General features: G+C 46.2%; 1 protein-coding gene across 3 annotated transcripts in view; it reads right to left on the minus strand.

Annotated features, from left to right (window-relative positions):
- Positions 1 to 2,370: 2,370 nt before the first annotated feature.
- The window catches only part of ATP6V0A1 (ATPase H+ transporting V0 subunit a1), a 32,680-nt gene continuing 22,988 nt past the window's right edge, over positions 2,371 to 12,062 (minus strand). For all 3 annotated transcript variants that reach the window (XM_062595670.1, XM_062595672.1, XM_062595671.1), the window contains 3 exons: positions 11,611 to 11,728; positions 10,937 to 11,108; positions 2,371 to 4,743 (listed from right to left, as the gene is read on the minus strand). In XM_062595670.1, the coding sequence (XP_062451654.1) occupies positions 4,650 to 4,743; positions 10,937 to 11,108; positions 11,611 to 11,728 (384 nt within the window). In that variant the 3' untranslated portion in view covers positions 2,371 to 4,649. The remainder of the gene's footprint in view (positions 4,744 to 10,936; positions 11,109 to 11,610; positions 11,729 to 12,062) is intronic.

The following is a 12,062-nucleotide window of genomic DNA, read 5'->3' on the forward strand; positions in this document are numbered from 1 at the left end:
GAAGGGGCGTGGTCAGAGGGGGCGTGGCCCGCGCGGGGGCGTGGCCAGCGCGGGGGCGTGGTTACGGGGGGAGGGGCAGTGGCCGCCCACGCTGCCCCGGGCTGCACCGTGCCGCAGTGCACGGCACGGCGCGGCACGGCACGGCGCGGCGCGGCACCACGCTGGAATATGCTGCACGGCACCGTGTCGGCTGCTAGCAGAGCCTGGCGGGGGCTGGAGGACCCTGGAAGGACCCGCGACCCTGGGGAAGGGAGCAGCGTCTCCAGGGACCACATCCGCGCGAGCCCCTGCTCCCGGAGCTGCGCGCGGCCGTAGGGCTGCAGCGTGTAGGTGTCTGGAGCTGCCTGCTGAGCCTGGGGCCAGGCAGCACCGTGGCCTCTGCTGGCACCGCTTACCCTGTCATTCTGCTTTGTTTTGATAAACAAAAGGTTAAGTTTTCTATCCCTGACTCAGGCTAAGTGGGGCCAGTGCCAAGGTGCGTGGGGGGCTGCAGGTGACGCTGGTGCACGCCAGTCCGGGCCGTGGGTCGCCTGCAGGGAGGGATGGGGATCGCTCCAGCTCTGGCAGTTCCTTGTGGCTCTGCTGGATGATCCAACCAATTCCCACTTCATTGCCTGGACTGGCAGAGGGATGGAGTTCAGCCTCATGGAGCCAGAAGAGGTGACACCGTTTCGCTTCTCTCCATGCTCTGGGGGAGCAGCCACCACTTCGAGGCTGCAAACGCCCCCGTGGTTTTTCCTCTGGCCTGCCAGTGAGCCCTTCAGCAAGTCAGTTTTCAGAGGAGGCCAAAACACTTGGATGACGCAAATAGCAGGTTTAACAAAGGCTGGTTTTAAGTTTAGGCTCTCTGCAGCGCAGCGAGTCCCGTTTCCCAGAGCCTCCGCGCCCCGGGCCGCCGCGCTGCCCGTGCGCTCCCCGCTCAGGGCCGACGTCGGGCACGGCGACTCCAGCCCTGAGGACCCGGCAGCGAGGGCGGGAGCGGGGGCGTCTGCGGGGGCTCCGCGGCCCCGGAGCCGCGGGACGGCCTGAAGAGGGCACTGCGAGACCGGCGGCGGGGACCCCGCGCCCCGGGCGCGCCGCATCCCGGCGCGGCGCGGCCGCTCGACACGCCGGCGGGTCGGAGCCGGGCTGAGCCGCAGCCCGCTCCTGCCGGGCGGTCTTTACGCTCTCGGCCTCGGGAAGAGGGTCGCAGCGGCTCCAGCCGAGGTCCCGCAGCGCTGCCAGAGCCCCGGCGCGGAGCCGGGCACTAAGCAGCACCGTGCAAACGCGAGCTGGCCCAGGGAAAGGCGCCCGCGGTGCCCGACGCAGCGATGCAGCGCTCCGCGCCTCGGCCCCCGGGACGCGAGGGCTGGGCGCAGAGCCCGTGCACCCCCCGGCAGGGCTGGGGGGCTGCGGCCGTGCCAGCCAGCAGCAAGGGCTGGCCCTGTTGCCCCACCACGCTGGGAAAAGCCAAGCAGAGCCCTAGAAACAAGGAGAAATATTTTGATTGCACAGGAGGAGCGGCTGTGCCCCAGGGAGTGGTGCAAGGGAGCGGGGCAAAGGGTGAGAGGGGAAGAGCTGCCCCTGCCCCAGCTGGCAAGAGACGGGGGAGGGGAGGGGGGGGGACGGAGCCACATCCCTGGCGCGGGAGGGAGGGAGGCAGGAGAAGAGACTGCAGGCAGCGCCCCGCTTTGCAGGCTCTATGAGCCTCCAGGGCTCCCGCCCAGCTCCCTGCCACGGGAGAGGCCGCTCCCAAAAACATTAGGGGCCTGGAACCTTATCAGGCTGCAGGAACAGCAAAAACACAATCGCCAAAACCCCACACGTCTCCCTTCCGCCCTCCCACGCGCGTGGAAAAAGCGCCTCATGCAGCTCAGGAAAGGCCTGAGCAAACACGGCCCTTCCAGGCCGGGGCCGGGGCCAGGCAGCGGGCCCAGCACGGCAGCGCCAGGATTGTTGTTTGCTCTAGCCCAGTGAAAGGGCGTCCACAGAACACAAGGGTTTAATCAAGCCTTATTTTTTCTTCCTGCATAAACACTTATTTTATTAAGTTAACTTTGGGGGAGCAGGTGCTGGAGCGAAGCCTGCTCTGTGCCCTGCTCTGACTTTAGTCCGGTCCATTAACCAGGGCTTGAAAAGCACCCAGACGCTGCAGCTGAGCCATAGCCACTGCACTCAGTTGTTCAACATGCTCTGTTCTCACCCCATCCTACCTTACCAGTCACCAAGCAGGAGTATAAGGTCCCCACTCTCCCAGGCTTTTGGGGCTGTGCTGTGTCAGCTGGGAAAGATGCTCTGCTCAGAAACAGACTTCCAGGGAGCAGTGTTCACAAAGCTTAGGAGATGACCAAATAAATAAATAAATAAATAAAAAGAGGCCACACCACTTCACCACTTCCAGTACAGTTAAATTATTAATTTATACAGTGAGTATCAGTAATGCATTTCACCTGGGCAGCAGGACTGGTGTCACTGCTCCACCTGCAGAGTACTTTTGATTTTGTCTTTCATTTTGCAAACATCATTGTAAACATGCAGCGAGGTTTGCCTGTAAACACAGTAATTACCTAGGGCAGCTGCCCAAGCGCAGTGCAAGGATCCCCTTGCCCCATGCACTCGCACGTGACGGCGGGGAACGCCGCTCGGGGCTGTGGTTGTGGTTGTTCTGCCCCCTGCATTAAGTGCAAACACGCATCCTTCTCGCATCATTGTAAGCAGCCCTGCACTGCACGGCACTTCCTCTTCAATTCCAGGTTGAGATGATTCTCATTATGTTCTAGCTTTTCATACACAAATACTATAGATCCACTGTGACAATTACACATGACAAAGTTGCACACAACACTAACACACATGCACACGCGACTGCTCCAGCAGCTACATCAAATTGGGGAGTGCAAGAAATTATTCACATTTTGCACAGGAGAAAAAGCAACAGCTACACTGGTGAGATACAGCTGAGACCCATTTCCATGGAGACTACTTTGGCAAGACAGCCTCCTGTTCTCCGTTAAAGGGCTTCTTAGCTTCTTAGATGAGCAGAATACAATTGCCATGACAACAAGTCACTGGCATCTCCATGTTTACAGTAACTGTTTGCACTGATGTTAGATCTACCTGGACATTCTCAGCTATCCCTGAACCTCTAAGACTTTACAGGCTTAGAGTTTTGTTTTTAAACACAAAAAACAGGAACGTCCACTGTCAGTAGTCAGATACTCAAGATGACAGTTTGCAGCACCAAGTTCTTCCCTCCTCCGTATCACCTTAGTGTACGAATTACAATACGGGCTTCCTTCAGACTACCTACAAATAATCCTCCATTTATTTTGCAAAAAAAAAAAAAAAAAAAAAAAAAAAAAGTTAAATTTTTCATTCTAGCTACACAAATGCCCTGGTTCCTTTTGTCTAGACAGCCATGGACTTGGAAGCAGAGTCCAGCTCTACACAACAGGGAACAGAATTTTAGGAGCAAGATGCACGATGCTGGGAACGAGCTCTCTGAGTGCACGGCTGTCAACAAAGTGAATGACGTGAACTCAGTCAAAAGGGAGAATGTCCCCCCTAACACCCCCATGTGTCTGGGTACCCATGCACAACAGGGATGTGTGCTAACTGCTACAGTTTAAAACACACCGGAACACCTACCAATGCCTATTACACCCAATTTATACTATTTCTGTCCAGAAACTGCCCAACCATTCTGCCCATACCACAAGCCAGACCGAGTTGTGCAGACTGGCCCCAGGGTGCTTGCCCATGGGCCCTCCCCAGACAGCAGAGGCTTCTGTGCTCCAGCCCCCCGTTCCCACCAACACAGACTCGGCAAGTGCCACCCTTCCAGCTCCCAAAGCAGAGCTGGAACAAGCAGCAGGCTTTCACTGCTGGCCACAAGGCTTTGTGTGGGATACAAACCTGCCGTGCACATTGCTAAGGAGCATCTCCTCTCTGTAGAGGAAAGGAACAGTCTTTTCTGATCCTCCTCTGCCAGGAGAAATGTGGCAAGGGAAAGATGCTACTCCCTCGTCACAGCAAATGGAGAGCCCCATACACTTAGCTGAGGGTGAATCATGCCTCTTGAAGCCATGGCCACAGTTCAGAGAAGAGCTGAATCCCAGCAAGGGTAAGAGACATGTTTTTGCCAGATAAAAACATTTCACATGTGGAAGGGTTAGAGGTAGGAGGAGCATGCCCTGCATTGTGAGCTGCCCATGCTTGTGATTTGTTTAGAAGCAGACATAGGATCCATACATAAAACTTCCTTTAAAAAAAAGTTTCTCCCCTGAGCAGCAAGCTTTATGCAAACTGAAGCTGTTATGCCTTTTTTCCCCTGTGTGTTTTTATGCCCACTCAGCCAGAGCTGCATTTTTCCCATACCGCTCTGATAAGCCTGCCAGGAAATTCACAACACGAGAAATACACTATCACACATCAAATTTAAACACTTCATGCAATTAGTATCCTCAGTGGTAAAGTTAAGAAAAGCTTTGATCCAGTGTCACTCATTACCAAAGGATATCAAAGCTCTTGGCTTTGAAAAATCCATGGTAACACTTGAGTTTGCTGCAATAAGTTATTTTCACTATGGGAGGATTACATGCAACTCGGACACATGGGACAGGGGCTAACCACAGAACACGAAGTTTAACACTGCTCAAGCTGAGGGATATCTAGTCATCAAATTTTCCTTCACGGATGGTATCAAACGAGAAAGGGAGAAACTTGAATCCAGTGCCAGTGTAGAACTTGTTCTGGAATTCAATCCTGAAAGAGAGAGAAGAGCGATTATTCATTAAAAAGGCAGGTCTCAGACGCAAGTTAGAGATCAGCAAGAACTCCATCAGAAAAGCATCTGTGTATTGACTATGAAAAATTAAACAAAGCTTTAAAGAGGAAAAAAAGTATTAGAGTGTAATGTATCTATTGGCAAAACAAATATATTTCTGTTTGATATTTCTTGAACAGAATAGAGGAAGACCATCCTCCCCCCCCCCAGGGGCAATGCAAGGGCAACAATAAAAGGAGGAACTCCCTATCTGCAGTATCACTTAGAAGCACCCAGAAGCATGCAACTGGGCAATGTATTTCCTATAAGCTCATAGTACTAAAGTTCACATTTCAGTTATAACAAGCCTAGATTGCATGATGCCTTGTTCAGACTTCCTCCCTCAGTTACTTTTATTTACTTAAACATATTTGATCTAGCTCTAAATGACTACTTCTGCAGAGCTAGGGATGTGCGTATTGTCTCAAGCTGAATAGCAGCTTTGCCTTGTTTGCTTGCTTCCCCAAATGAACTAAGTTTAAAAAAAAGAATAACTCGAGAGAACTGTCCAATGGTCAGCAACTGCCAAATAGGGAAATGAAAAAAATAATTCCGTGGTCCACAATAAAAACAAGCACAGTGTTTCCCTGAGGCTCATGAGAAACACTTTCCATTACGTGGTTCACTAAAAAAAACCTAAGTCTCTGTAGACATCAAGCAACAGCAAATCTTACCCTGAATTGTTTTAGAATTGCAGTAAGTATTTTTACCAAATGTAAAAAGGCTCATTTGAATTATTTTTTTTCAAATCAGGAATCATGTCAAATCCCAAAGCTCTTGGTATTTCAGCTGTCAAACAGTATTTTCCCAACAGAACTCAGGGGTAAAGCTTTCAGAAAAAACATCTTTTTCCTGATATGTTCTCCTGTCTGTTCATGAAGATAAACAGAGAGTTCCATGCAGAGGAATTCCTAGGGTGAGCAGGATTTTCCGTGGGGGAGGAAAGGCTTCTCGCCAAGACACTCCAGTTTTTCAGGAACCCTGATAATCTCCATAAGTATCCTGTGACTAACTATTCTGTAAGCGAAGGCAAATAAGGGGGAGAAGATTGAGTATCTGAGTCACACAGAACCCACTGTAAGTGAAATGTTAACCCTGATGATTAACTGTTCCACTACAGGCTGGCCATGACATCTTAAAGCTCCTCTTGGACACAACTGATCACAGCTGGATGCCTCAAGCTCAAGAAGAGGCTGTTGTAATGTCAGGGAATTAGTGAAAAAGTTTAACCAAATGCTCTGAGCTAAAGTTTCGGTGTGCTTTTCTTGCGATTGCCTGCAGGTATACCCAGAACCCAAGGTCCGTTTTGTTATTAGACACTTGCATACTCTCGGAATCATCAGATGTCATGTGTACTAGCTTCATTGCAAACTTCGGGCTGTCTCTCTCATCAGTGATAGAGTTCTGCAGAAGATTTACTAGACAGCACTGCAAATAGGCTGGAAAGCTTGTGTTTTGCATTAAATGTATTCTTCAGTTTTTTCAAATTAATAATTAAGTGTTTGTTGGACTGTAGATAGATGGATTTTTCCAGCCTAACAGAATCATAGAATACCCACATTGCTTGGAAAACTAGACAGCTCACAATCTCATTTGGAAGCAACTAAGAGCCATCTGTTGAACAAAAAAAAAATCTATTTTTCATTTAGTACAACTGCAAGTTCCTACTTAGTATCTGTATTCTTAAATGAGCGTGTCAATGCCTTAGGTAGGCAGTAATTCAGAGGTACCTTAAGGAGGGTAGCCTCAGTACCCCTTACAGCTACAAAGTGACTGGTGTATTTTTGTAGAGATTGTTGCAGTCACTGTTTCCCAAAAAGGACAACTGTGATTCATATGCAATATCATGGGTCACTCTATCCTACCCTTACAGGAGACAGCCTTTTAAAGCAGCAGTGTGCCGTTATACTGTTATGGTCACATTAAAGACAAGCCTCAGGCTCATGACCTTTACAAAGCAAAATAAATAAGATTCTAGCGAGTGGGTGGGGAGTGGGACTTTACTACTCCCACCTCTGCTCACTGGATTCCCAGCAGGATGCAACTCCAGCACACCCACGCCTCTTGGAAAGTAATACTCCCCCTCTGGTGGCAGAACGCCAGGAGCTTTGCCAGGGCAAAGGGGGGCCTGCCTGTTTGTCAAGCTGCAGCTCACTTCTCAGTTTACAGCTGAGAACAGCCGTCCACACAGCACCACATAATTGCTTCTTTTTATTTATCCTGCACAGTCGTTTGAGGTTCACCACATCTGTTGTATTTGAAATCTATTTTGAAGTTACTGCACAGACCCAAGAACTCTCCAACTTTGCCACTTGGAACAAAACAGGAATTGTGTGACAGTTTCTTGCCTTCAGCTGCATTTAACATTGCACAGCCAAAAGGATTATTTTAGATCTATTTCACTGCCTCAAGAGGGCTGAGTGCCTTAGTACATTCTGTGAATGCTTATGGATCAGTGGCAAATGGCTCACGCAATGCATAAATAAAAATCACATTTGTGTATGTCTAAAACACAGCCACAACTGAAGGACACACATCTGCCAGGGAACTGGTCTTGAACACAGGAGGGAGAGAACAGACTGAAATCTTTAGCAAGGGCAGATGAATACAGTTCTCCATGCTTACCAAACCTATACTGCTATGTGGCTGGGAACCATGCTATGCACATGAATGGACATAGCTTTCATGCTAATTTTGAAGCAAATGGGAATTTCCTATTAAAGCCATTCTTAACTCTAGTGGTCCCCTCCAACACTTCCAGAGCATAGAGGCCTTCTTACATTCCTACCAGGAAAGGAAGAGCTTTGCAAGACCTTGTTTTGCCTCTTTAACATAACAGTGCAAAAGTTTGGAAAAAAAGTAAGCTGAAAAGGTTTATTGTACAGAAATAATCTCTCATACTGAAGGATTGGAGACTGACTAAGAGACAAACACTGGATTAAATCTAAGTCATGACTGTCTTTCAGCATCAATCTCTCTGAATAGTGAAATACGACCCCCAACACAAACTTCTCAGTGCAAAGCAAATCAGGTTAATTCACAATGTATGTTGCTATCCATTCTTTCCAGCTATGGCCTAATCTTGGAAAAGGAGGGTGGCCCCTCAATTATCTAAAGGCAGGAACATTCCCCCCGCCCCCCAGTGCATGGTCCCTTTGGTGTAGGGACTTTTTCTAGAGAGAAAAAGCTTCAATTCCAGCTCAGGTCTAAACCTGAGGCTAGAATATTGCATCTACAGGAAGACCTCTCCACTGAAATAGTATTTCTGCAATTCATGATGTTAGGACCTTGCTACTTTACATTCAGTTACAAATTTCTCCTATTGAATAAGGTCTACTTTGCCCACATTAGAACAGCTGAGTAGTTTAAAATAAGATGGTAAGTTACCTTAATCTAAACAGTGATGCCAAACTACATTGCTGAAAAGCAAATGCAAAGATAAAATATTTTTAAGAACAATGATGTTACAGTCAAGAGGAATTAAAAGCACAACACAGGTTACAGCTCAGACTGCTATTGAGTTCCCACAGACCTCTGATACACAAGACAGATTTTGGCAGCACTTGAGAGTTCTTGCTTTTATAACCCTAAGCTTGAACAGATTTTCTCTTAGATAATGTAAGGTAAAATTTTACAACCTCAGAACATATGTTTGGGGAAAGAGCTTCAATTCTGCAGTTCCTTCAGCAAGGGCTCTGCAGTTGTTTTGCATGCAACTGTTACATGTGATTAGTACTATTATTCAGCTTGCTTTCTGTTTTCTTGCCATTTCAGTCACGTGCCATTTCCCCTTAAACATTTCCAAGACAGTTTAAGTTTACTCTACTTTAAAGATAGGCTGTCAATGTGAAGAGCCTCTTCTTGGCTGAACTTTGAACTTGCAGTTCACACTTGTTTCAAGTACTCTGTCAGTGGCATCTCTAAGTGCAGTCTGTGCTTATTAGGTATCTTAAAAAAAATATATATACATATATAACACCTTACTTATCTTAAGCTATCCCTTCACAAAAAAAGAAAAAAATAGCACTACAAGTAGAGTTCACTATGAAGAAAAGGTATTCAGGACTGCCTAACATTCAGAAACTTGCCACAAAGCACTGCAGTTGAGAGAAGCAAGATTTTGAAAGTTAACCACAGATTTCACGACGAGCTGAAGATCAGAAACACCATACACAAAATCAAGTACTGTTTACCGTCTGCTCTTCTTGGAGTGCTAGCAATAACATAAGGCAGGGTCTGCAGAGTTCTTTCCTTCACACTGATGCAATTGTAAAGTACAATGGCAGTAGTATGAGGATGAGGAAACACCAGCCAGTCAGCAAGAAGTTCTAAAGCGCCTGGTATGAGGATTTCTAGGCTGTACGCCAGGAAAAACAGAAGCACCACCCAGCAGCCATTTTCAGCAGCGGCCCCCAGGACGGACTCCCTGCCTGCACAAGATGGCTACAACTGAGAGTTGCTGTGCGAATCTCTACTCGCTTGATCTGTGAGATGCAGGTACACTGGAAGTTTCAGTCTGCGCTCAGACTGCTACTACTGGAGAGTGCAAAAGGAGAGTATTCTCCTTCCCTCAAAGTTCAAGAAAGTATGAAAAGGCTGCAGCTGCCTTTTTTTTTTTTAATCTGTCAGAAATTCAAAATGATACTGACTTCCTTACAGAATTATTTATTTATTAAAAACTGCTTGGAACAGGATTTCCCTCCCATTTAAGCTAGGCAAGATATTTCTTGTGAACTTCATGGAACTTCACAAAGCTTCACTTTGTTCTTCTGGCCTACCAGGAAAGAAATTACCAAGAAGAGATGGCAGCAATCAGAACTCTCCAGAGCAAAAGAATAGACTTACACTTCCTCAGTGCTAAAATTTAGTTTGAAGAGAATTTCTAGAGGACATGCTGCTGCTTTGATCACACCAAAGCACTAACCAGATGGAATCTGAAGTGGAACAGTAAGTGCTCTTATATATGCATTAGAGAAAGCCCTTGAACACTTTCCATGCTTGTGTGCAGAGAAAGTGAGAAGTGCGGTAGTGAGTAACTCCTTCTTCTTTCCTGGCTGCCTGCATACTCAGGAGATTAAGGATCATGGGAAAGGGGCTAACCAAGTAGCAGCGACTAGACAATAGCAAATGGCTAATGTTCTACAGCACCCCAAAAGGGAGACAGGCAAAGTTGTCCCTCTTCTATACAAGCTCTTATTAAGACGACGACCACATGCACCATTCATCCTCTATGCAGGTAATAGTGAAGAATCTGACAAAGAGGTACAGTTCAGGAATCAAAAGCATACAAGAGCTCACAGCTCAGAGATTTTTAAAACAGTTTATACAGTTCATTTTGAACTGATTTGCAAGTTTGTAGTCCCAGATTTTGCCTTCCAACTGTAAAACAGCAAATACAGCCTTATTAAATATATTTAAGACTAAATTTAATTATCCTGTTCATAAATTTGTATAATTTCTTAAGATAATGATATTTAGAGGTGAGCATTCATTTTCAGAAAACTATAACCTAGACATATTGATTTGTAATCTCATTTTACTGCTTGTCCCTTCACATTTCCAATTCAAACAGTGACATTCAGCTTTCCTTGCAAAAGGACAGACTAGATATGAAAGAAATGATATTCAGTCACTATTGTGCATTAAAGAAATGTTAGAACCAGGCAAGGAACCAAAGGGCAGAATGAAAAAATCCTACTGAAAGCCACAAGCACTCATCCATTTGCACAACCTTCCCTAACCTGCTGCTTACACAGCTTTAGTTAAATTTAAGCGCAGAATAGTTACTCCTCACAATTCCTAAGCAAAGTTTACGCAAGTTAACAGAAGAGTGTGTTATATTACTGGGAATAAAGAGTGAAGGCTATGAGTCTTTTAAAGACTTTATGCTGTCAGGGGCCATCTGCTGCAGGACATTTAGATAATATTTGTGGCACTTCTGAATATTGCTCATCTCAGCTCAGTATTATCCATTACTCTGATTTTATAGATTTGGGGTAAAGGGTTACACTGTGACACTGTGTTAAGGTCAATACAACTTTCCAGAAGATGGCATTTCTGCAGATAGTCTATCTGGTGGCAATTTTCTTGCTGTGAAGAGCTTTGAAATTTCTGGGCATTCCAGTAACTCACCAGTGCAAGCGAAGAGCATGGAGAAAAGCAGACAGGCCCTCCATGACCAGAAGAATTGCTACTGTTAGGGTAGCAAAGGCGGCAAATATGAAGACAAGGCCAAAGCCTCCACCTAGACTCCTCACGCTAAGGCCAGTGTGGATCACCATGGTCCACAGCACTTCCGAGAGCTCTGTGAAGAGAAAAGGGAGGAAATGGCACATTTCAGAGAATTCAACCAGAAAAGAAGGGTTACAGTTTACTTATAAAGCAAAAAATAAAATCAGTTAAACTCCCACTGCAATGAAACAGTGCAAATTTTTCCCCTCTACTTTGGAAATTTAAGAGGGACAACCGTTTTTGTGGCCCAGTACTTCAGAATCATTGCCTCCAATAATTGTTCGTAGTGCAGGGCAAAGTCCTTGCTCAGCAGTCATTTGTTTTATTCAGTGCTTTGAACTCCATCTATCCCCTCTAGATCCAGGCAGCTTTTAGGAGAGTACTGTGTAACTAGACACAATTAGGTGTTTAGACCTAATCACCACCAGCTAATGCACACACACTTCTGTTCTGTTGCAGCAGTGCCTGATACTACAGAGTGGGGAAGTTACTTGCATTCCTGCCTTCACCAAACACCTTTGTCCAGGTTGATCTGTGAAACTGATTCAAACTTCCACTTTGGATACAATACTCACGTGCATGGGCTAAGCTAAGAGCCCAGAGCCTCAAGTAGGATGCAGTATTTGAAATGCACCCCAGGCAGTATTCAATGGTGTGGATAGCTTGGTATACCACAGTATCACCAAAGTCAAACTGAAAAAAAAAAAAAACAGAAAACAAAGTTGCAAGACTTCATTAGCAGCAAGTGCTGGTCAACTTAGGAATGAGCATACTACGTTGGGCTATTATCTAGGCATTATGTTTGAAGTCAGACACTGATAACTGTCTTCTCCTGGTTACCCAACATTGTTTACTTTAGCATGTCCATTATATATATGGACTGATAACTGAATTGTCTTCTCTTGCTAGGTTTTGTAGAAAGATTGTCCAATTGCTGTACCTTGAATATTATTGTTTTCGCATTCTATTGTATTAAAGAAAGATATTTTAAAATCAGCCACGGACTTCGCCTGGAAAAGACTGTTCA

The sequence above is a fragment of the Rhea pennata genome, chromosome 26, assembly GCF_028389875.1.
Source record: "Rhea pennata isolate bPtePen1 chromosome 26, bPtePen1.pri, whole genome shotgun sequence".
In the NCBI taxonomy this organism is placed as follows: Eukaryota; Metazoa; Chordata; class Aves; order Rheiformes; family Rheidae; genus Rhea; species Rhea pennata.